At 61.4% G+C, this 25,211-nt stretch overlaps 1 protein-coding gene across 1 annotated transcript in view; it reads left to right on the forward strand.

Moving 5' to 3' along the window:
• Positions 1 to 24,804, forward strand: part of LOC140372569 (WD repeat and HMG-box DNA-binding protein 1-like) — a 55,661-nt gene extending 30,857 nt beyond the window's left edge. Inside the window, exons 19-25 of the mRNA XM_072459701.1 lie at positions 4,273 to 4,370; positions 5,280 to 5,336; positions 5,400 to 5,431; positions 5,915 to 6,061; positions 6,144 to 6,358; positions 21,985 to 22,120; positions 24,646 to 24,804. Of these exons, the coding sequence (XP_072315802.1) occupies positions 4,273 to 4,370; positions 5,280 to 5,336; positions 5,400 to 5,431; positions 5,915 to 6,061; positions 6,144 to 6,358; positions 21,985 to 22,120; positions 24,646 to 24,804 (844 nt within the window). The remainder of the gene's footprint in view (positions 1 to 4,272; positions 4,371 to 5,279; positions 5,337 to 5,399; positions 5,432 to 5,914; positions 6,062 to 6,143; positions 6,359 to 21,984; positions 22,121 to 24,645) is intronic.
• Positions 24,805 to 25,211: the final 407 nt, after the last annotated feature.

Raw genomic sequence — 25,211 nt, forward strand, 5'->3', positions numbered from 1 at the left:
TTAGCCTCCGTGCCTCGCTTTAGCCTCCGTGCCTCGCTTTAGCCTCCGTGCCTCGCTTTAGCCTCCGTGCCTCGCTTTAGCCTCCGTGTCTCGCTTTAGCCTCCGTGCGCCGCTCGCTTTAGCCTCCGTGCCTCGCTTTAGCCTCCGTGTCTCGCTTTAGCCTCCGTGCGCCGCTCGCTTTAGCCTCCGTGCCTCGCTTTAGCCTCCGTGTCTCGCTTTAGCCTCCGTGTGTCGCTCGCTTTAGCCTCCGTGCCTCGCTTTAGCCTCCGTGTCTCGCTTTAGCCTCCGTGCGCCGCTCGCTTTAGCCTCCGTGCGCCGCTCGCTTTAGCCTCCGTGCGCCGCTCGCTTTAGCCTCCGTGTCTCACTTTAGCCTCCGTGCGCCGCTCGCTTTAGCCTCCGTGCGCCGCTCGCTTTAGCCTCCGTGCGCCGCTCGCTTTAGCCTCCGTGTCTCGCTTTAGCCTCCGTGTGCCGCTCGCTTTAGCCTCCGTGTGCCGCTCGCTTTAGCCTCCGTGCGCCGCTCGCTTTAGCCTCCGTGTCTCACTTTAGCCTCCGTGCGCCGCTCGCTTTAGCCTCCGTGCGCCGCTCGCTTTAGCCTCCGTGCGCCGCTCGCTTTAGCCTCCGTGCGCCGCTCGCTTTAGCCTCCGTGTCTCGCTTTAGCCTCCGTGTGCCGCTCGCTTTAGCCTCCGTGTGTTGCTCGCTTTAGCCTCCGTGTCTCGCTTTAGCCTCCGTGCGCCGCTCGCTTTAGCCTCCGTGCGCCGCTCGCTGTAGCCTCCGTGCGCCGCTCGCTGTAGCCTCCGTGTGTCGCTCGCTTTAGCCTCCGTGTCTCGCTTTAGTCTCCGTGCGCCGCTCGCTTTAGCCTCCGTGCGTCGCTCGCTTTAGCCTCCGTGCCTCGCTCGCTTTAGCCTCCGTGCCTCGCTCGCTTTAGCCTCCGTGCCTCGCTCGCTTTAGCCTCCGTGTGCCGCTCGCTTTAGCCTCGTGTCTCGCTTTAGCCTCCGTGTCTCGCTTTAGCCTCCGTGCCTCGCTTTAGCCTCCGTGTCTCGCTTTAGCCTCCGTGTCCCGCTTTAGCCTCCGTGTCTCGCTTTAGCCTCCGTGCCTCGCTTTAGCCTCCGTGTCTCGCTTTAGCCTCCGTGTCTCGCTTTAGCCTCCGTGTCTCGCTTTAGCCTCCGTGTCTCGCTTTAGCCTCCGTGCCTCGCTTTAGCCTCCGTGTCTCGCTTTAGCCTCCGTGCCTCGCTTTAGCCTCCGTGTCTCGCTTTAGCCTCCGTGCCTCGCTTTAGCCTCCGTGCCTCGCTTTAGCCTCCGTGTCTCGCTTTAGCCTCCGTGTGCCGCTCGCTTTAGCCTCGGTGTCTCACTTTAGCCTCCGTGTCTCGCTTTAGCCTCCGTGTGCCGCTCGCTTTAGCCTCGGTGTCTCACTTTAGCCTCAGTGTCTCGCTTTAGCCTCCGTGCGCCGCTCGCTTTAGCCTCTGTGTGTCGCTCGCTTTAGCCTCCGTGTCTCACTTTAGCCTCCGTGCGCCGCTCGCTTTAGCCTCCGTGCGCCGCTCGCTTTAGCCTCCGTGCGCCGCTCGCTTTAGCCTCCGTGTCTCACTTTAGCCTCCGTGCGCCGCTCGCTTTAGCCTCCGTGCGCCGCTCGCTTTAGCCTCCGTGCGCCGCTCGCTTTAGCCTCCGTGCGCCGCTCGCTTTAGCCTCCGTGTCTCGCTTTAGCCTCCGTGTGCCGCTCGCTTTAGCCTCCGTGTGCCGCTCGCTTTAGCCTCCGTGCGCCGCTCGCTTTAGCCTCCGTGTCTCACTTTAGCCTCCGTGCGCCGCTCGCTTTAGCCTCCGTGCGCCGCTCGCTTTAGCCTCCGTGCGCCGCTCGCTTTAGCCTCCGTGCGCCGCTCGCTTTAGCCTCCGTGTCTCGCTTTAGCCTCCGTGTGCCGCTCGCTTTAGCCTCCGTGTGTTGCTCGCTTTAGCCTCCGTGTCTCGCTTTAGCCTCCGTGCGCCGCTCGCTTTAGCCTCCGTGCGCCGCTCGCTGTAGCCTCCGTGCGCCGCTCGCTGTAGCCTCCGTGTGTCGCTCGCTTTAGCCTCCGTGTCTCGCTTTAGTCTCCGTGCGCCGCTCGCTTTAGCCTCCGTGTGTCGCTCGCTTTAGCCTCCGTGCCTCGCTCGCTTTAGCCTCCGTGCCTCGCTTTAGCCTCCGTGCCTCGCTTTAGCCTCCGTGTCTCGCTTTAGCCTCCGTGTGCCGCTCGCTTTAGCCCCGGTGTCTCACTTTAGCCTCCGTGTCTCGCTTTAGCCTCCGTGTGCCGCTCGCTTTAGCCTCGGTGTCTCACTTTAGCCTCAGTGTCTCGCTTTAGCCTCCGTGCGCCGCTCGCTTTAGCCTCTGTGTGTCGCTCGCTTTAGCCTCCGTGTCTCACTTTAGCCTCCGTGCGCCGCTCGCTTTAGCCTCCGTGCGCCGCTCGCTTTAGCCTCCGTGCGCCGCTCGCTTTAGCCTCCGTGTCTCACTTTAGCCTCCGTGCGCCGCTCGCTTTAGCCTCCGTGCGCCGCTCGCTTTAGCCTCCGTGCGCCGCTCGCTTTAGCCTCCGTGCGCCGCTCGCTTTAGCCTCCGTGTCTCGCTTTAGCCTCCGTTTGCCGCTCGCTTTAGCCTCCGTGTGCCGCTCGCTTTAGCCTCCGTGCGCCGCTCGCTTTAGCCTCCGTGTCTCACTTTAGCCTCCGTGCGCCGCTCGCTTTAGCCTCCGTGCGCCGCTCGCTTTAGCCTCCGTGCGCCGCTCGCTTTAGCCTCCGTGCGCCGCTCGCTTTAGCCTCCGTGTCTCGCTTTAGCCTCCGTGTGCCGCTCGCTTTAGCCTCCGTGTGTTGCTCGCTTTAGCCTCCGTGTCTCGCTTTAGCCTCCGTGCGCCGCTCGCTTTAGCCTCCGTGCGCCGCTCGCTGTAGCCTCCGTGCGCCGCTCGCTGTAGCCTCCGTGCGCCGCTCGCTGTAGCCTCCGTGTGTCGCTCGCTTTAGCCTCCGTGTCTCGCTTTAGCCTCCGTGTGTCGCTCGCTTTAGCCTCCGTGCCTCGCTCGCTTTAGCCTCCGTGCCTCGCTCGCTTTAGCCTCCGTGCCTCGCTCGCTTTAGCCTCCGTGCCTCGCTCGCTTTAGCCTCCGTGTGCCGCTCGCTTTAGCCTCCGTGTCTCGCTTTAGCCTCCGTGCCTCGCTTTAGCCTCCGTGTCTCGCTTTAGCCTCCGTGCCTCGCTTTAGCCTCCGTGCCTCGCTTTAGCCTCCGTGTCTCGCTTTAGCCTCCGTGTCTCGCTTTAGCCTCCGTGTCTCGCTTTAGCCTCCGTGTGCCGCTCGCTTTAGCCTCGGTGTCTCACTTTAGCCTCCGTGTCTCGCTTTAGCCTCCGTGTGCCGCTCGCTTTAGCCTCGGTGTCTCACTTTAGCCTCAGTGTCTCGCTTTAGCCTCCGTGCGCCGCTCGCTTTAGCCTCTGTGTGTCGCTCGCTTTAGCCTCCGTGTCTCACTTTAGCCTCCGTGCGCCGCTCGCTTTAGCCTCCGTGCGCCGCTCGCTTTAGCCTCCGTGCGCCGCTCGCTTTAGCCTCCGTGCGCCGCTCGCTTTAGCCTCCGTGCGCCGCTCGCTTTAGCCTCCGTGTCTCGCTTTAGCCTCCGTCTCTCGCTTTAGCCTCCGTGTCTCACTTTTTCAAACAAACGTTTGAAATTAAGAATAAAATGTGTTATTTTAAGCAGAAACCCCTGATTTAATGTTTATTACTATGAATGATAAATCACATTCTTCCCACTTCCAGATAAAAGGTACTTGATAAAAGGTGGAGCGCCCGACCTCTGACCTCTGACCTCTGACCACACACGTGCAGAGGAACGACTGGCACATGTTGTTTATGACATGATGAGTGGATCTGGTGATGACCGTGACAGGCCTGGACACGGGGCCTGGACACGGGGCCTGGACACGGGGCCTGGACACGGGGCCTGGACACGGGGCCTGGACACGGGGCCTGGACACGGGGCCTGGACACGGGGGATGGGAGGGCATCTGGCCGTGTTTAGAGCGTATTCTGTGAAATGCCACAGCGCTCTGGTCTAACTGTGTCTGACAGGAGCCTCGGGTCAGTGCAGCAGAAAACGCTTCAGACGCTCAGACGAAGCAGTCCAGTTATTCTGACCGCTGACTTGATACGGGCACACTGCAGGACGGACTGGTCAACGTTGTGTCGTGGTTTCTTTTCCACCAAACAATGGGTCAAACTGTTCTACGCCCAGGTCACTGTGAGGTTCAGGGGTCAGTTCAAACACAAATGAAAGGGTCCTGTCTGTGTCCAGAGGGAGTCGCGGTCAAGCCCCTCGATCCAGCGCTCGACAAACTGAAGATGAGCGAGACGAAGAAGAAGAGGAGGAGACGGAGACGCAGCCCAGGGAACGTAAGTGGATCATCTCAGGGTCAGTGTGGGGTCAGGGGTCAGTGTGGGGTCAGGGTGAGCTCAGGGGTCAGTGTGGGGTCAGGGGTCAGTGTGAGCTCAGGGGTCAGTGTAAGGTCAGGGGTCAGTGTTGGGTCAGTGTGAGCTCCAGGGTCAGGGGTCAGTGTGAGGTCAGGGGTCAGTATCAGGTCAGGGGTCAGTGTGAGCTCCAGGGTCAGTGTGAGGTCAGGGGTCAGTGTGAGCTCCAGGGTCAGGGGTCAGTGTGAGCTCCAGGGTCACGGGTCAGTGTGAGGTCAGGGGTCAGTGTGAGCTCCACGGTCACGGGTCAGTGTGAGGTCAAGGGTCAGTGTGAGCTCCAGGGTCAGGGGTCAGTGTGAGCTCCAGGGTCAGGGGTCAGCGTGAGCTCCAGGGTCATGGGTCAGTGTGAGGTCAGGGGTCAGTGTGAGGTCCAGGGTCAGGGGTTAGTGTGAGGTCCAGGGTCAGGGGTCAGTGTGAGCTCCAGGGTCAGGGGTCAGTGTGAGCTCCAGGGTCAGGGGTCAGTGTGAGGTCAATGGTCAGTGTGAGCTCCAGTGTCAGGGGTCAGTGTCGGGTCAGTGTGAGCTCCAGGGTCAGGGGTCAGCGTGAGCTCCAGGGTCATGGGTCAGTGTGAGGTCAGGGGTCAGTGTGAGCTCCAGGGTCAGGGGTCAGTGTGAGCTCCAGGGTCAGGGGTCAGTGTGAGCTCCAGGGTCAGGGGTCAGTGTGAGCTCCAGAGTGCTGATTTGAGGTTTTACTAGACAAATCACTCATCGACCCCTGAATGGTTTTTGATTTGATTTCCAGGAATGTGACACTAATGATTCTTCACTTTTCCATCTTTTGTAATAAAAAATCAAACGGACATTTTACCCTTAAGTGTCTTTTTCTCTGGTTTAGGCCTGAATCCGTTTGTCAAAGATGCTGCTGCTTCTCCAGAGAAAGCTCTAAAACCAGGTGTGAACTCTAAACCATCCAACAGTTTCTAAACATTGTCTATAAAGTATTCTCTTTTTTCAGTGTCCAAAGTCACTCGCTCCAACCCGTTCAAGGTGAGGATACAAACACACACGCACACACAAACGCGCACGCACACACACACACAGGCACACACACACACAGGCACGCACGCACACACACACACACACACACAGGCACGCACGCACACACACAGACACACAAACGCGCACGCACACACACAGACACACAAACGCGCACACACACACACAGGCACGCACACACACACACACACAGACACACAAACGCACACGCGCACGCACACACACACACACACACACAGGCACACACACACACAGGCACGCACGCACACACACAGACACACAAACGCGCACGCACAGGCACGCACGCACACACACACACACACAGGCACACACACACACACACACACAGGCACGCACGCACACACACACACACACTCACACACACGCAGACACTCACACACACACAGACACACACACAAACGCATCTTTAAATGTTTCTGTGTTGATGATGTAACTGCTGAGCGCCCCCCTCAGGTGTCGTGTGCAGCTGCGTCTCCTGCTCAGCCGCGCGGCACTAACATCCTGGACAACATCCCAAACAGGAAGTACACTCCACTCACTTCCTCCAAAACCAGGAAGAGCCCTGTCCTCAAGCCACTGGCCCCGAGAGCCAAGAGCAAGGTACTCTTAGTCCTGGTTTAGTCCTGGTTTATCCCATGTGATTTATTTCTCATAATAAACTCTTGTATTTTTTTCTCTGTAGACTCAGTCCACTCTGCTGCAGATGAGCTCCAAGACCAACACCAAGAGAGCAGAGCCAGAGGAGAAACCAGAGGAGAAACCAGAGGAGAAACCAGAGGAGAAACCAGAGGAGAAACCAGGGGAGAAACCAGGGGAGAAACCAGGGGAGAAACCAGGGGAGAAACCAGGGGAGAAACCAGGGGAACGACGAGAGGCTGAGAGCACAGAGAACAGGAGGTAATGTCTGTAAGAGCTTGTAACATCTTAGAAATATCTACACTTCCAATTCAATATCATCTTTGTTCTAGTATTTTTATTACTAGATGTACTTTGAGATGACTTTACTCTGAGCAGGCGTGTGGATCTATTATATCATCTGCATAAGACACTCCCCTCTGTCCGAGGCAGATTGACCAGTGGCTGCTCCACGGTACTGCACCTCTGGCCCCAAGAAGAAATCTCCCAATGCTTTATTCTCCCACAGTGAACGAGAGATCCACACACTTGCCCCTCCCTCACCTGTACCTACCCCTACCTCACCTGTACCTGCCCCTCCCTCACCTGCACCTGCCCCTCCCTCACCTGTACCTGCCCCTCCCTCACCTGTACCTGCCCCTCCCTCACCTGCACCTGCCCCTCCCTCACCTGTACCTGCCCCTCCCTCACCTGCACCTGCCCCTCCCTCACCTGTACCTGCCCCTCCCTCACCTGTACCTGCCCCTCCCTCACCTGTACCTGCCCCTCCCTCACCTGCACCTGCCCCTCCCTCACCTGTACCTGCCCCTCCCTCACCTGTACCTGCCCCTCCCTCACCTGTACCTGCCCCTCCCTCACCTGCACCTGCCCCTCCCTCACCTGTACTCCCTCACCTGTACCTGCCCCTCCCTCACCTGTACCTACCCCTACCTCACCTGTACCTGAACCTGCCCCTCCCTCACCTGTACCTGTACCTGCCCCTCCCTCACCTGTACCTGAACCTGCCCCTCCCTCACCTGTACCTGCCCCTCCCTCACCTGCACCTGCCCCTCCCTCACCTGTACTCCCTCACCTGTACCTGCCCCTCCCTCACCTGCACCTGCCCCTCCCTCACCTGTACCTGCCCCTCCCTCACCTGCACCTGCCCCTCCCTCACCTGCACCTGCCCCTCCCTCACCTGCACCTGCCCCTCCCTCACCTGTACCTGCCCCTCCCTCACCTGCACCTGCCCCTCCCTCACCTGCACCTGCCCCTCCCTCACCTGCACCTGCCCCTCCCTCACCTGCACCTGCCCCTCCCTCACCTGCACCTGCCCCTACCTCACCTGTACCTGAACCTGCCCCTACCTCACCTGTACCTGAACCTGCCCCTCCCTCACCTGTACCTGCCCCTCCCTCACCTGCACCTGCCCCTCCCTCACCTGTACTCCCTCACCTGTACCTGCCCCTACCTCACCTGTACCTGCCCCTACCTCACCTGTACCTGCCCCTCCCTCACCTGTACCTGCCCCTACCTCACCTGTACCTGCCCCTACCTCACCTGTACCTGCCCCTCCCTCACCTGCACCTGCCCCTCCCTCACCTGTACTCCCTCACCTGTACCTGCCCCTCCCTCACCTGTACCTGCCCCTCCCTCACCTGTACTCCCTCACCTGTACCTGCCCCTACCTCACCTGTACCTGCCCCTACCTCACCTGTACCTGCCCCTACCTCACCTGTACCTGCCCCTACCTCACCTGTACCTGCCCCTCCCTCACCTGTACCTGCCCCTCCCTCACCTGTACTCCCTCACCTGTACCTGCCCCTCCCTCACCTGTACCTACCCCTACCTCACCTGTACCTGAACCTGCCCCTCCCTCACCTGTACCTGCCCCTCCCTCACCTGTACCTGCCCCTCCCTCACCTGCACCTGCCCCTCCCACACCTGTACTCCCTCACCTGTACCTGCCCCTACCTCACCTGTACCTGCCCCTCCCTCACCTGTACCTGCCCCTCCCTCACCTGTACCTGAACCTGCCCCTCCCTCACCTGTACCTGTACCTGCCCCTCCCTCACCTGTACCTGAACCTGCCCCTCCCTCACCTGTACCTGCCCCTCCCTCACCTGCACCTGCCCCTCCCTCACCTGTACTCCCTCACCTGCACCTGCCCCTCCCTCACCTGCACCTGCCCCTCCCTCACCTGCACCTGCCCCTCCCTCACCTGTACCTGCCCCTCCCTCACCTGCACCTGCCCCTCCCTCACCTGTACCTGCCCCTCCCTCACCTGCACCTCCCTCACCTGTACCTGCCCCTCCCTCACCTGCACCTGCCCCTCCCTCACCTGCACCTGCCCCTCCCTCACCTGCACCTGCCCCTCCCTCACCTGTACCTGCCCCTCCCTCACCTGCACCTGCCCCTCCCTCACCTGTACCTGCCCCTCCCTCACCTGTACCTGCCCCTCCCTCACCTGTACCTACCCCTACCTCACCTGTACCTGAACCTGCCCCTACCTCACCTGTACCTGCCCCTCCCTCACCTGTACCTGCCCCTCCCTCACCTGTACCTGCCCCTCCCTCACCTGCACCTGCCCCTCCCTCACCTGTACTCCCTCATCTGTACCTGCCCCTCCCTCACCTGCACCTGCCCCTCCCTCACCTGTACCTGCCCCTACCTCACCTGTACCTGAACCTGCCCCTACCTCACCTGTACCTGAACCTGCCCCTCCCTCACCTGTACCTGCCCCTACCTCACCTGTACCTGCCCCTCCCTCACCTGTACCTGCCCCTACCTCACCTGTACTCCCTCACCTGTACCTGCCCCTACCTCACCTGTACCTGCCCCTACCTCACCTGTACCTGCCCCTACCTCACCTGTACCTGCCCCTCCCTCACCTGTACCTGCCCCTCCCTCACCTGTACCTGCCCCTCCCTCACCTGCACCTGCCCCTCCCTCACCTGTACTCCCTCACCTGTACCTGCCCCTCCCTCACCTCTACCTACCCCTACCTCACCTGTACCTGAACCTGCCCCTCCCTCACCTCTACCTGCCCCTCCCTCACCTGTACCTGCCCCTCCCTCACCTGCACCTGCCCCTCCCACACCTGTACTCCCTCACCTGTACCTGCCCCTACCTCACCTGTACCTGCCCCTCCCTCACCTGTACCTGCCCCTCCCTCACCTGTACCTGAACCTGCCCCTCCCTCACCTGTACCTGAACCTGCCCCTCCCTCACCTGTACCTGAACCTGCCCCTCCCTCACCTGCACCTGCCCCTCCCTCACCTGCACCTGCCCCTCCCTCACCTGTACCTGCCCCTCCCTCACCTGTACCTGCCCCTCCCTCACCTGCACCTGCCCCTCCCTCACCTGTACTCCCTCACCTGTACCTGCCCCTCCCTCACCTGTACCTGCCCCTCCCTCACCTGCACCTGCCCCTCCCTCACCTGTACTCCCTCACCTGTACCTGCCCCTCCCTCACCTGTACCTGCCCCTCCCTCACCTGTACCTGCCCCCCCCTCACCTGCACCTGCCCCTCCCTCACCTGCACCTGCCCCTCCCTCACCTGTACCTGCCCCTCCCTCACCTGTACCTGTACCTGCCCCCCCCTCACCTGCACCTGCCCCTCCCTCACCTGTACCCGCCCCTCCCTCACCTGTACCTGCCCCTCCCTCACCTGTACCTGCCCCTCCCTCACCTGTACCTGCCCCTCCCTCACCTGCACCTGCCCCTCCCTCACCTGCACCTGCCCCTCCCTCTCCTGCACCTGCCCCTCACCTGTACCTGCCCCTCACCTGTACTTGCCCCTCCCTCACCTGTACCTCACCTGTACCTGCCCCTCCCTCACCTGTACCTTACCTGTACCTGCCCCTCCCTCACCTGTACCTCACCTGTACCTGCCCCTCCCTCACCTGCCCCTCACCTGTACCTGTACCTGCCCCTCACCTGTACCTGCACCTGCCCCTCACCTGCACCTGCCCCTCACCTGTACCTGCCCCTCCCTCACCTGCCCCTCACCTGTACCTGCACCTGCCCCTCACCTGTACCTGCACCTGCCCCTCACCTGCACCTGCCCCTCACCTGCACCTGCCCCTCCCTCATCTGCACCTGCCCCTCACCCTGTACCTGCCCCTCCCTCACCTGTACCTGCCTCTCCCTCACCTGCACCGGCCCCTCACCTGTACCTGCCCCTGCCCCTCACCTGTACCTGCCCCTCACCTGTACCTGCCCCTGCCCCTCACCTGTACCTCACCTGTATCGGCCCCTCACCTGTACCTCACCTGTACCGGCCCCTCACCTGTACCTGCACCTGCCCCTCACCTGCACCTGCCCCTCACCTGTACCTGCCCCTCCCTCACCTGTACCTGCCCCTCCCTCACCTGTACCTGCCCCTCCCTCACCTGCACCTGCCCCTCCCTCACCTGCACCTGCCCCTCACCTGTACCTGCCCCTCCCTCACCTGTACCTGCCCCTGCTCCTCACCTGTACCTGCCCCCCTGCCCCTCACCTGTACCTGCTCCTCCCTCACCTGTACCTCACCTGTACCGGCCCCTCACCTGTACCTGCCCCTCCCTCACCTGTACCTGCCCCTCCCTCACCTGTACCTGCCCCTCCCTCATCTGCACCTGCCCCTCACCTGTACCTTCCCCTCCCTCACCTGTACCTGCCCCTGCCTCATCTGCACCTGCCCCTCACCTGTACCTGCCCCCCTCCCTCACCTGCACCTGCCCCTCCCTCACCTGTACCTGCCCCTCCCTAACCTGCACCTGCCCCTCACCTGTACCTGCCCCTCACCTGTACCTGTACCTGCCCCTCACCTGTACCTGCCCCTGCCCCTCACCTGTACCTGCCCCTCCCTCACCTGTACCTCACCTGTACCTGCCCCTCCCTCACCTGTACCTGCCCCTCCCTCACCTGCCCCTCACCTGTACCTGCACCTGCCCCTCACCTGTACCTGCCCCTCCCTCACCTGTACCTGCCCCTCCCTCATCTGCACCTGCCCCTCACCCTGTACCTGCCCCTCCCTCACCTGTACCTGCCCCTCCCTCACCTGTACCTACCCCTCCCTCACCTGTACCTGCCCCCCCCTCACCTGTACCTTTACCTGCCCCCCCTCACCTGCACCTGCTCTCCCTCACCTGTACCTGCCCCTCCCTCACCTGCACCCGCCCCTCCCTCACCTGCACGCGCCCCTCCCTCACCTGTACCCGCCCCTCCCTCACCTGTACCCGCCCCTCCCTCACCTGTACCTGCCCCTCCCTCACCTGTACCTGACCCTCCCTCACCTGTACCTGCCCCTCCCTCACCTGCACCTGCCCCTCCCTCACCTGCACCTGCCCCTCGCTCACCTGTACCTGCCCCTCCCTCACCTGTACCTGCCCCTCCCTCACCTGCACCTGCCCCTCCCTCACCTGTACCTGCCCCTCCCTCACCTGTACCTGCCCCTGCCCCTCACCTGTACCTCACCTGTACCGGCCCCTCACCTGTACCGGGCCCTCACCTGTACCGGGCCCTCACCTGTACCTGCACCTGCCCCTCACCTGTACCTGCCCCTCCCTCACCTGTACCTGCCCCTCCCTCACCTGTACCTGCCCCTCCCTCACCTGCACCTGCCCCTCACCTGCACCTGCCCCTCACCTGTACCTGCCCCTCCCTCACCTGTACCTGCCCCTGCTCCTCACCTGTACCTGCCCCCCTGCCCCTCACCTGTACCTGCTCCTCCCTCACCTGTACCTCACCTGTACCGGCCCCTCACCTGTACCTGCCCCTCCCTCACCTGTACCTGCCCCTCCCTCATCTGCACCTGCCCCTCACCTGTACCTTCCCCTCCCTCACCTGTACCTGCCCCTGCCTCATCTGCACCTGCCCCTCACCTGTACCTGCCCCCCTCCCTCACCTGCACCTGCCCCTCCCTCACCTGTACCTGCCCCTCCCTAACCTGCACCTGCCCCTCACCTGTACCTGCCCCTCACCTGTACCTGCCCCTGCCCCTCACCTGTACCTGCCCCTCCCTCACCTGTACCTCACCTGTACCTGCCCCTCCCTCACCTGTACCTGCCCCTCCCTCACCTGCCCCTCACCTGTACCTGCACCTGCCCCTCACCTGTACCTGCCCCTCCCTCACCTGTACCTGCCCCTCCCTCATCTGCACCTGCCCCTCACCCTGTACCTGCCCCTCCCTCACCTGTACCTGCCCCTCCCTCACCTGTACCGGCCCCTCCCTCACCTGTACCTACCCCTCCCTCACCTGTACCTGCCCCTCCCTTACCTGTACCTTTACCTGCCCCCCCTCACCTGCACCTGCTCTCCCTCACCTGTACCTGCCCCTCCCTCACCTGCACCCGCCCCTCCCTCACCTGCACGCGCCCCTCCCTCACCTGTACCCGCCCCTCCCTCACCTGTACCTGCCCCTCCCTCACCTGCACCTGCCCCTCACCTGTACCTGACCCTCCCTCACCTGTACCTGCCCCTCCCTCACCTGCACCTGCCCCTCGCTCACCTGTACCCCCCCCTCCCTCACCTGTACCTGCCCCTCCCTCACCTGCACCTGCCCCTCCCTCACCTGTACCTGCCCCTCCCTCACCTGCACCTGCCCCTCCCTCACCTGTACTCCCTCACCTGTACCTGCCCCTACCTCACCTGTACCTGCCCCTCCCTCACCTGTTCCTGCCCCTCCCTCACCTGTTCCTGCCCCTCCCTCACCTGCACCTGCCCCTCACCTGTACCTGCACCTGCCCCTCACCTGCACCTGCCCCTCACCTGTACCTGCCCCTCCCTCACCTGTACCTGCCCCTCCCTCACCTGTACCTGCCCCTCCCTCATCTGCACCTGCCCCTCACCTGTACCTGCCCCTCCCTCACCTGTACCTGCCCCTCCCTCACCTGTACCGGCCCCTCCCTCACCTGCACCGGCCCCTCACCTGTACCTGCCCCTGCTCCTCACCTGTACCTGCCCCCCTGCCCCTCACCTGTACCTGCCCCCCTGCCCCTCACCTGTACCTGCCCCTCCCTCACCTGTACCTCACCTGTACCGGCCCCTCACCTGTACCTGCCCCATCCCCTCACCTGTACCTTCCCCATCCCCTCACCTGTACCTGCCCCTCACCTGCACCTGCCCCTCACCTGCACCTGCCCCTCACCTGTACCTGCCCCTCCCTCACCTGTACCTGCCCCTCCCTCACCTGTACCTGCCCCTCCCTCACCTGCACCTGCCCCTCCCTCACCTGTACCGGCCCCTCCCTCACCTGCACCGGCCCCTCACCTGTACCTGCCCCTGCCCCCCACCTGTACCTGCCCCCCTGCCCCTCACCTGTACCTGCCCCTCCCTCACCTGTACCTGCCCCTCCCTCACCTGTACCTCACCTGTACCTGCCCCTCACCTGTACCTGCCCCTGCCCTGTACCTGCCCCTGCCCCTCACCTGTACCTGCCCCTCCCTCACCTGCACCGGCCCCTCACCTGTACCTGCCCCTGCTCCTCACCTGTACCTGCCCCCCTGCCCCTCACCTGTACCTGCCCCTCCCTCACCTGTACCTGCCCCTCCCTCACCTGCACCTGCCCCTCACCTGTACCTGCACCTGCCCCTCACCTGCCCCTCACCTGTACCTGCCCCATCCCCTCACCTGTACCTGCCCCTCCCTCACCTGTACCTGCCCCTCCCTCACCTGCACCTGCCCCTCACCTGCACCTGCCCCTCACCTGTACCTGCCCCTCCCTCACCTGTACCTGCCCCTCCCTCACCTGTACCTGCCCCTCCCTCACCTGCACCTGCCCCTCCCTCACCTGTACCGGCCCCTCCCTCACCTGCACCGGCCCCTCACCTGTACCTGCCCCTGCTCCCCACCTGTACCTGCCCCCCTGCCCCTCACCTGTACCTGCCCCTCCCTCACCTGTACCTCACCTGTACCTCACCTGTACCGGCCCCTCACCTGTACCTGCCCCTGCCCCTCACCTGTACCTGCCCCTGCCCCTCACCTGTACCTGCCCCTCCCTCACCTGCACCGGCCCCTCACCTGTACCTGCCCCTGCTCCTCACCTGTACCTGCCCCCCTGCCCCTCACCTGTACCTGCCCCTCCCTCACCTGTACCTGCCCCTCCCTCACCTGTACCTGCCCCTCCCTCACCTGTACCTGCCCCTCCCTCACCTGTACCTGCCCCTCCCTCACCTTCACCTGCCCCTCCCTCACCTGTACTCCCTCATCTGTACCTGCCCCTCCCTCACTTGCACCTGCCCCTCCCTCACCTGTACCTGCCCCTCCCTCACCTGTACCTGCCCCTACCTCACCTGTACCTGAACCTGCCCCTACCTCACCTGTACCTGAACCTGCCCCTCCCTCACCTGTACCTGCCCCTCCCTCACCTGCACCTGCCCCTCCCTCACCTGTACCTGCCCCTCCCTCACCTGTACCTGCCCCTACCTCACCTGTACCTGCCCCTCCCTCACCTGTACCTGCCCCTCCCTCACCTGTACCTGCCCCTCCCTCACCTGTACTCCCTCACCTGTACCTGCCCCTACCTCACCTGTACCTGCCCCTACCTCACCTGTACCTGCCCCTCCCTCACCTGTACCTGCCCCTCCCTCACCTGTACCTGCCCCTCCCTCACCTGTACCTGCCCCTCCCTCACCTGCACCTGCCCCTCCCTCACCTGTACTCCCTCACCTGTACCTGCCCCTCCCTCACCTCTACCTACCCCTACCTCACCTGTACCTGAACCTGCCCCTCCCTCACCTCTACCTGCCCCTCCCTCACCTGTACCTGCCCCTCCCTCACCTGCACCTGCCCCTCCCACACCTGTACTCCCTCACCTGTACCTGCCCCTACCTCACCTGTACCTGCCCCTCCCTCACCTGTACCTGCCCCTCCCTCACCTGTACCTGCCCCTCCCTCACCTGTACCTGTACCTGCCCCTCCCTCACCTGTACCTGAACCTGCCCCTCCCTCACCTGTACCTGAACCTGCCCCTCCCTCACCTGCACCTGCCCCTCCCTCACCTGCACCTGCCCCTCCCTCACCTGTACCTGCCCCTGCCTCATCTGCACCTGCCCCTCACCTGTACCTGCCCCTCCCTCACCTGTACCTGCCCCTCCCTCACCTGTACCGGCCCCTCCCTCACCTGTACCTGCCCCTCCCTCACCTGTACCGGCCCCTCCCTCACCTGCACCGGCCCCTCACCTGTACCTCATCTGTACCGGCCCCTCACCTGTACCTGCCCCTCCCTCACCTGTACCTGCCCCTCCCTCACCTGCACCTGCCCCTCCCTCACCTGTACTCCCTCACCTGTACCTGCCCCTACCTCACCTGTACCTGCCCCTCCCTCACCTGTACCTGCCCCTCCCTCACCTGTACCTGCCCCTCCCTCACCTGCACCTGCCCCTCCCTCACCTGTACTCCCTCACCTGTACCTGCCCCTCCCTCACCTGCACCTGCCCCTCCCTCACCTGCACCTGCCCCTCCCTCACCTGTACTCCCTCACCTGTACCTGCCCCTCCCTCACCTGTACCTGCCCCTCCCTCACCTGTACCTGCCCCCCCCTCACCTGCACCTGCCCCTCCCTCACCTGCACCTGCCCCTCCCTCACCTGTACCTGCCCCTCCCTCACCTGTACCTGTACCTGCCCCCCCTCACCTGCACCTGCCCCTCCCTCACCTGTACCCGCCCCTCCCTCACCTGTACCTGCCCCTCCCTCATCTGTACCTGCCCCTCCCTCACCTGCACCTGCCCCTCCCTCACCTGCACCTGCCCCTCCCTCACCTGTACCTGCCCCTCCCTCTCCTGCACCTGCCCCTCACCTGTACCTGCCCCTCACCTGTACTTGCCCCTCCCTCACCTGTACCTCACCTGTACCTGCCCCTCCCTCACCTGTACCTCACCTGTACCTGCCCCTCCCTCACCTGTACCTCACCTGTACCTGCCCCTCCCTCACCTGTACCTCACCTGTACCTGCCCCTCCCTCACCTGCCCCTCACCTGTACCTGCACCTGCCCCTCACCTGTACCTGCACCTGCCCCTCACCTGCACCTGCCCCTCCCTCACCTGCCCCTCACCTGTACCTGCACCTGCCCCTCACCTGTACCTGCACCTGCCCCTCACCTGCACCTGCCCCTCACCTGCACCTGCCCCTCCCTCATCTGCACCTGCCCCTCACCCTGTACCTGCCCCTCCCTCACCTGTACCTGCCTCTCCCTCACCTGTACCGGCCCCTCCCTCACCTGCACCGGCCCCTCACCTGTACCTGCCCCTGCCCCTCACCTGTACCTCACCTGTACCGGCCCCTCACCTGTACCGGGCCCTCACCTGTACCGGGCCCTCACCTGTACCTGCACCTGCCCCTCACCTGCACCTGCCCCTCACCTGTACCTGCCCCTCCCTCACCTGTACCTGCCCCTCCCTCACCTGTACCTGCCCCTCCCTCACCTGCACCTGCCCCTCACCTGCACCTGCCCCTCACCTGTACCTGCCCCTGCTCCTCACCTGTACCTGCCCCCCTGCCCCTCACCTGTACCTGCTCCTCCCTCACCTGTACCTCACCTGTACCGGCCCCTCACCTGTACCTGCCCCTCCCTCACCTGTACCTGCCCCTCCCTCACCTGTACCTGCCCCTCCGTCATCTGCACCTGCCCCTCACCTGTACCTTCCCCTCCCTCACCTGTACCTGCCCCTGCCTCATCTGCACCTGCCCCTCACCTGTACCTGCCCCCCTCCCTCACCTGCACCTGCCCCTCCCTCACCTGTACCTGCCCCTCCCTAACCTGCACCTGCCCCTCACCTGTACCTGCCCCTCACCTGTACCTGCCCCTGCCCCTCACCTGTACCTGCCCCTCCCTCACCTGTACCTCACCTGTACCTGCCCCTCCCTCACCTGTACCTGCCCCTCCCTCACCTGCCCCTCACCTGTACCTGCACCTGCCCCTCACCTGTACCTGCCCCTCCCTCACCTGTACCTGCCCCTCCCTCATCTGCACCTGCCCCTCACCCTGTACCTGCCCCTCCCTCACCTGTACCGGCCCCTCCCTCACCTGTACCTACCCCTCCCTCACCTGTACCTGCCCCTCCCTTACCTGTACCTTTACCTGCCCCCCCTCACCTGCACCTGCTCTCCCTCACCTGTACCTGCCCCTCCCTCACCTGCACCCGCCCCTCCCTCACCTGCACGCGCCCCTCCCTCACCTGTACCCGCCCCTCCCTCACCTGTACCTGCCCCTCCCTCACCTGCACCTGCCCCTCACCTGTACCTGACCCTCCCTCACCTGTACCTGCCCCTCCCTCACCTGCACCTGCCCCTCCCTCACCTGCACCTGCCCCTCGCTCACCTGTACCTGCCCCTCCCTCACCTGTACCTGCCCCTCCCTCACCTGCACCTGCCCCTCCCTCACCTGTACCTGCCCCTCCCTCACCTGTACCTGCCCCTGCCCCTCACCTGTACCTCACCTGTACCGGCCCCTCACCTGTACCGGGCCCTCACCTGTACCGGGCCCTCACCTGTACCTGCACCTGCCCCTCACCTGCACCTGCCCCTCACCTGTACCTGCCCCTCCCTCACCTGTACCTGCCCCTCCCTCACCTGTACCTGCCCCTCCCTCACCTGCACCTGCCCCTCACCTGCACCTGCCCCTCACCTGTACCTGCTCCTCACCTGTACCTGCCCCCCTGCCCCTCACCTGTACCTGCTCCTCCCTCACCTGTACCTCACCTGTACCGGCCCCTCACCTGTACCTGCCCCTCCCTCACCTGTACCTGCCCCTCCCTCACCTGTACCTGCCCCTCCCTCATCTGCACCTGCCCCTCACCTGTACCTTCCCCTCCCTCACCTGTACCTGCCCCTGCCTCATCTGCACCTGCCCCTCACCTGTACCTGCCCCCCTCCCTCACCTGCACCTGCCCCTCCCTCACCTGTACCTGCCCCTCCCTAACCTGCACCTGCCCCTCACCTGTACCTGCCCCTCACCTGTACCTGCCCCTGCCCCTCACCTGTACCTGCCCCTCCCTCACCTGTACCTCACCTGTACCTGCCCCTCCCTCACCTGTACCTGCCCCTCCCTCACCTGCCCCTCACCTGTACCTGCACCTGCCCCTCACCTGTACCTGCCCCTCCCTCACCTGTACCTGCCCCTCCCTCATCTGCACCTGCCCCTCACCCTGTACCTGCCCCTCCCTCACCTGTACCTGCCCCTCCCTCACCTGTACCGGCCCCTCCCTCACCTGTACCTACCCCTCCCTCACCTGTACCTGCCCCTCCCTTACCTGTACCTTTACCTGCCCCCCCTCACCTGCACCTGCTCTCCCTCACCTGTACCTGCCCCTCCCTCACCTGCACCCGCCCCTCCCTCACCTGCACGCGCCCCTCCCTCACCTGTACCCGCCCCTCCCTCACCTGTACCTGCCCCTCCCTCACCTGCACCTGCCCCTCACCTGTACCTGACCCTCCCTCACCTGTACCTGCCCCTCCCTCACCTGCACCTGCCCCTCCCTCACCTGCACCTGCCCCTCGCTCACCTGTACCTGCCCCTCCCTCACCTGTACCTGCCCCTCCCTCACCTGCACCTGCCCCTCCCTCACCTGTACCTGCCCCTCCCTCACCTGTACCTGCCCCTGCCCCTCACCTGTACCTCACCTGTACCGGCCCCTCACCTGTACCGGGCCCTCACCTGTACCGGGCCCTCACCTGTACCTGCACCTGCCCCTCACCTGCACCTGCCCCTCACCTGTACCTGCCCCTCCCTCACCTGTACCTGCCCCTCCCTCACCTGTACCTGCCCCTCCCTCACCTGCACCTGCCCCTCACCTGCACCTGCCCCTCACCTGTACCTGCTCCTCACCTGTACCTGCCCCCCTGCCCCTCACCTGTACCTGCTCCTCCCTCACCTGTACCTCACCTGTACCGGCCCCTCACCTGTACCTGCCCCTCCCTCACCTGTACCTGCCCCTCCCTCACCTGTACCTGCCCCTCCCTCATCTGCACCTGCCCCTCACCTGTACCTTCCCCTCCCTCACCTGTACCTGCCCCTGCCTCATCTGCACCTGCCCCTCACCTGTACCTGCCCCCCTCCCTCACCTGCACCTGCCCCTCCCTCACCTGTACCTGCCCCTCCCTAACCTGCACCTGCCCCTCACCTGTACCTGCCCCTCACCTGTACCTGCCCCTGCCCCTCACCTGTACCTGCCCCTCCCTCACCTGTACCTCACCTGTACCTGCCCCTCCCTCACCTGTACCTGCCCCTCCCTCACCTGCCCCTCACCTGTACCTGCACCTGCCCCTCACCTGTACCTGCCCCTCCCTCACCTGTACCTGCCCCTCCCTCATCTGCACCTGCCCCTCACCCTGCACCTGCCCCTCCCTCACCCGTACCTGCCCCTCCCTCACCTGTACCGGCCCCTCCCTCACCTGTACCTACCCCTCCCTCACCTGTACCTGCCCCTCCCTTACCTGTACCTTTACCTGCCCCTCCTCACCTGCACCTGCTCTCCCTCACCTGTACCTGCCCCTCCCTCACCTGCACCCGCCCCTCCCTCACCTGCACGCGCCCCTCCCTCACCTGTACCCGCCCCTCCCTCACCTGTACCGGCCCCTCCCTCACCTGCACCGGCCCCTCACCTGTACCTGCCCCTGCTCCTCACCTGTACCTGCCCCCCTGCCCCTCACCTGTACCTGCCCCTCCCTCACCTGTACCTCACCTGTACCGGCCCCTCACCTGTACCTGCCCCATCCCCTCACCTGTACCTGCCCCATCCCCTCACCTGAACCTGCCCCTCCCTCACCTGCACCTGCCCCTCACCTGCACCTGCCCCTCACCTGTACCTGCCCCTCCCTCACCTGTACCTGCCCCTCCCTCACCTGTACCTGCCCCTCCCTCACCTGCACCTGCCCCTCCCTCACCTGTACCGGCCCCTCCCTCACCTGCACCGGCCCCTCACCTGTACCTGCCCCTGCCCCCCACCTGTACCTGCCCCTCCCTCACCTGTACCTCACCTGTACCTCACCTGTACCGGCCCCTCACCTGTACCTGCCCCTGCCCCTCACCTGTACCTGCCCCTGCCCCTCACCTGTACCTGCCCCTCCCTCACCTGCACCGGCCCCTCACCTGTACCTGCCCCTGCTCCTCACCTGTACCTGCCCCCCTGCCCCTCACCTGTACCTGCCCCTCCCTCACCTGTACCTGCCCCTCCCTCACCTGCACCTGCCCCTCACCTGTACCTGCACCTGCCCCTCACCTGCCCCTCACCTGTACCTGCCCCATCCCCTCACCTGTACCTGCCCCTCCCTCACCTGTACCTGCCCCTCCCTCACCTGCACCTGCCCCTCACCTGCACCTGCCCCTCACCTGTACCTGCCCCTCCCTCACCTGTACCTGCCCCTCCCTCACCTGTACCTGCCCCTCCCTCACCTGCACCTGCCCCTCCCTCACCTGTACCGGCCCCTCCCTCACCTGCACCGGCCCCTCACCTGTACCTGCCCCTGCCCCCCACCTGTACCTGCCCCCCTGCCCCTCACCTGTACCTGCCCCTCCCTCACCTGTACCTCACCTGTACCTCACCTGTACCGGCCCCTCACCTGTACCTGCCCCTGCCCCTCACCTGTACCGGCCCCTCCCTCACCTGCACCGGCCCCTCACCTGTACCTCATCTGTACCGGCCCCTCACCTGTACCTGCCCCTCCCTCACCTGCACCTGCCCCTCCCTCACCTGTACCTGCCCCTCCCTCACCTGTACCTGCCCCTCCCTCACCTGCACCTGCCCCTCCCTCACCTGTACCTCACCTGTACCGGCCCCTGCCCCTCACCTGTACCTGCCCCTCCCTCACCTGTACCTGCCCCTCCCTCACCTGTACCTGCCCCTCCCTCACCTGCACCTGCCCGTCACCTGTACCTGCACCTGCCCCTCACCTGCACCTGCCCCTCACCTGTACCTGCCCCTCCCTCACCTGTACCTGCCCCTCCCTCACCTGTACCTTCCCCTCCCTCACCTGTACCTGCCCCTGCCTCATCTGCACCTGCCCCTCACCTGTACCTGCCCCTCCCTCACCTGTACCTGCCCCTCCCTCACCTGTACCGGCCCCTCTCTCACCTGTACCTGCCCCTCCCTCACCTGTACCGGCCCCTCCCTCACCTGCACCGGCCCCTCACCTGTACCTCATCTGTACCGGCCCCTCACCTGTACCTGCCCCTCCCTCACCTGCACCTGCCCCTCCCTCACCTGTACCTGCCCCTCCCTCACCTGTACCTGCCCCTCCCTCACCTGCACCTGCCCCTCCCTCACCTGTACTCCCTCACCTGTACCTGCCCCTACCTCACCTGTACCTGCCCCTCCCTCACCTGTACTCCCTCACCTGTACCTGCCCCTCCCTCACCTGTACCTGCCCCTCCCTCACCTGCACCTGCCCCTCCCTCACCTGTACACCCTCACCTGTACCTGCCCCTCCCTCACCTGTACCTGCCCCTCCCTCACCTGCACCAGCCCCTCCCTCACCTGTACTCCCTCACCTGTACCTGCCCCTACCTCACCTGTACCTGCCCCTCCCTCACCTGTACCTACCCCTACCTCGCCTGTACCTGCCCCTCCCTCACCTGCACCTGCCCCTCCCTCACCTGCCCCTCACCTGTACCTGCACCTGCACCTGCCCCTCACCTGTACCTGCCCCTCCCTCACCTGTACCTGCCCCTCCCTCACCTCCACCGGCCCCTCACCTGTACCTGCCTCTCCCTCACCTGTACCTCACCTGTACCGGCCCCTCACCTGTACCTGCCCCTCACCTGTACCTGCCCCTCCCTCACCTGTACCTGCCCCTCACCTGTACCTGCCCCTCACCTGTACCTGCCCCTCCCTCACCTGTACCGGCCCCTCACCTGTACCTGCCCCTCACCTGTACCTGCCCCTCCCTCACCTGTACCTCACCTGTACCTGCCCCTCCCTCTGTCCAGGCCTCAGACCGGGTTCCAGCTCTGGTTGGAAGACCACAGGAAAACCATTTTGGCTGAAAGTCCAGACCTCGATGAGACCGAGCTGATCAAAGAGGCAATGGGCCGCTTCAGGACCCTGTCTGCAGAGGAGAGACTGGTGAGAAAGACCGGCTTCAGACCTGGTCTAGGCCTGGTTTAGTCCTAGTTTAGTCCTGGTTTAGTCCTAGTTTAGGCCTGGTTTAGTCCTGGTTTAGGCCTGGTTTAGGCCTGGTTTAGTCCTGGTTTAGGCCTGGTTTAGTCCTAGTTTAGGCCTGGTTTAGGCCTGGTTTAGGCCTGGTTTAGTCCTAGTTTAGACCTGGTTTAGTCCTGGTTTAGACTTAGTTTAGTCCTGGTTTAGGCCTGGTTTAGTCCTGGTTTAGTCCTGGTTTAGGCCTGGTTTAGTCCTGGTTTAGGCCTGGTTTAGTCCTAGTTTAGGCCTGGTTTAGGCCTGGTTTAGGCCTGGTTTAGTCCTAGTTTAGACCTGGTTTAGTCCTGGTTTAGACTTAGTTTAGTCCTGGTTAGAATCCATCCTCTGGAGATGAGTCACAGCAGCTCTTTTGTTTTGATCCATCAGCACTGGACACACACACACACGTGAATGAGACGTGTCATTAGTCTTTGTTTGGCTCATACAGGTGGATCCTAAATATACCACAAAAAACCTAGAGGCTAAACCTGGACTAAACCTGGACTAAACCAGCACTAAACCAGGTCTAAACCAGGACTAAACCAGGACTAAACCAGGACTAAACCAGGACTAAACCAGGACTAAACCAGAAATAAACCAGGACTAAACCAGGTCTAAACCAGCACTAAACCAGCACTAAACCAGCACTAAACCAGCACTAAACCAGGACTAAACCAGCACTAAACCAGGACTGAACCTGGACTGAACCAGGACTAAACCAGGACTTTACTATAGATATACATTTTCTCATTTTAAAAACATAACAAAAAATCAAGAAACGAGACCAGAGAGTACACAACATATCAAAGTAAATTAAATAATAAAAGAAAGAAAGAAGAGACCCAAAGAAATCTAAGGTACAAAAAGTCAAAAAAGAAATGTCCCCTTAGTCCAAAGTGTCAGATTTGTTCCATTTGCCTCTTCCTCTCTCAGTCCAGTCCTTGATCGTTGGTGATGTTTGTGTCCATTTCACTGTGATGGACTTTTCTCCTACTGCAAAAAGTACGTTCCAAAAGTACGTTCCAAAAGTACGTTATATTTAGTATTTGTCCAGATTATAAATGTATTCATATCATTTAGATATTATTCCTCTGGAAAGTTCTGATAAACATCTCAGTCAGAGGTTATAAAGGTCATGACTTTGATAAACATCTCAGTCAGAGGTTATAAAGGTCATGACCTTGATAAACATCTCAGTCAGAGGTTATAAAGGTCATGACTTTGTTTCATGTCTTGGTTATAATAAGTCTTTATTTGTAAAAACTATAAAAGTTCTGTTTCTCTTTCAACATATCAAATATTTTCATGTGATTCTTTTACATCTGGTGAAAAACCTTTAGACCTCCAGACCTTGAGTCAGTTCTATTTGGTACAAAACCTTTCCTCTGCTTCTACCTGTTGTTTTCTAAACTTCCAAGCTAATAATTTTAGTGAATTTTGATCCACTTTCATCCACTTTGTTTGAAGAGCATTTTTATGACTTCCTTTGGGTCATTAATCTCACACTTTGTCTTTTTAATTTCCTTTTGCATTTGAGATCTTTGTTTTCAGCATGTTTAGTTTGTTCTGTAAATCATTTGTTTTCTGCCTTTGTTTATTTTTGGCGACAGCAATAACTCTGCCCCTCAAACCTGCTTTAGCTGCATCCCAGAGAATGGGAGGAGTCTCCCAGAGAATGGGAGGAGCATCCCAGAGAATGGGAGGAGCCTCCCAGAGAATGGGATGTCCAAAGTGTGTTTTTTGTTCCTGTTCCAGATCTAAGTTTACATCTATTGGACCTGTGTCGGCCTCTGTCACTTTAGTCGTCTCTAGTTTAGATCTTATGTGAGTTGTAAAAATGTGTTTATTGTGACATTAGGATTCATCTTTCTCCAGATAAAGATCAACTCATTATGTATTTATGTACTAAATGTATTATTTAAATGTATTATTTAAAGAGAGAGCGCCTCCTGGTGGAGAGTATACATTATCACAGTAAGATGGATGGACACAATACATGGATACTTGTGGAGTGTACTTTTTGCAGCAGGAAAAAGTACATTCCAAAGAAATGGACACAAACATCCACAATTTTTCATTGTGGTTATTTTGTTGTCTTTTTGTAATTGTTTGATTGTCTTTTATGTGTTTTAAACGTTGGAGAAAAGAATCCACATTTTAAGAATACATTTCACACTTTCTTTGCGGTGAAGAATTTAAACCATATTTAAAAAGTGCTCCATTCTCACGGTGTCCCATGTCCTGCAGACAGCGCCTCACAGTGGACAGGAGGGTCAAGTCCTTTTAGTGGGCGGGAAGACACTGGCAGAACATGCAAACTCCTCACAGAAAGGCCCCACGGGGAATCGATCCAAGAACCTTCTTTATTTTATTATGATTTATTTCAGACTGAAAAGATGAATCAAATGTGTTTAAAGTGCTTTAGTTTCATGTTAAAGTGAGTGTTTGTGTTTCAGTCGTGGACGGAGCGAGCCAAAGGGCCGAGCGCAGACGAGCTGAAGAAAAGGAAACGACCTGAAGAGGACCAGGAAGGAAACAAGGAGACGAACGAGGAGACGAGTGCAAAGAAGGCCAAGACTGTGAACGAGAAACTGTCTGCGTTTGCTTTTAACTGAGCCTCAAACGTCTTTTCAATAAATGTTTCCTCACGTTTTAGAAGCTGCACTTTGTGTCTCCGAATCCTCTTTGTGGAGCTAAACGAACCAGCGCCACCTGCTGGTGTCAGGAGGACCTCCCTCTGCACAAACACGTCACTGTCGCTGGTTCTGGGGGTTAAAGGTCGAGAACATGAGTTTAAAACAGAGGCAAAAATGTAAATATTGAGTTTATCAAGTGTAATTCCTCATCTGTCCAGGAGGGGTCCATCGTTTCTGGACACTTCAGATGAACGAGACGTTTCAACTCATCCAAGAGTCATTCTCAATCTGTGGAACTAGTCTGAGAACTCAGAGTAAGCCTCGCCCAGTGGGTGGAGCCTCCTGATATTAGCCAGTCCAGTTTATCTATTTGTTAACACTATTGC

This window comes from Eucyclogobius newberryi, unplaced genomic scaffold (genome assembly GCF_026437365.1).
Source record: "Eucyclogobius newberryi isolate DKJ021-1_F unplaced genomic scaffold, fEucNew1.0.hap1 SCAF_258, whole genome shotgun sequence".
Lineage (NCBI taxonomy): Eukaryota > Metazoa > Chordata > Actinopteri > Gobiiformes > Gobiidae > Eucyclogobius > Eucyclogobius newberryi.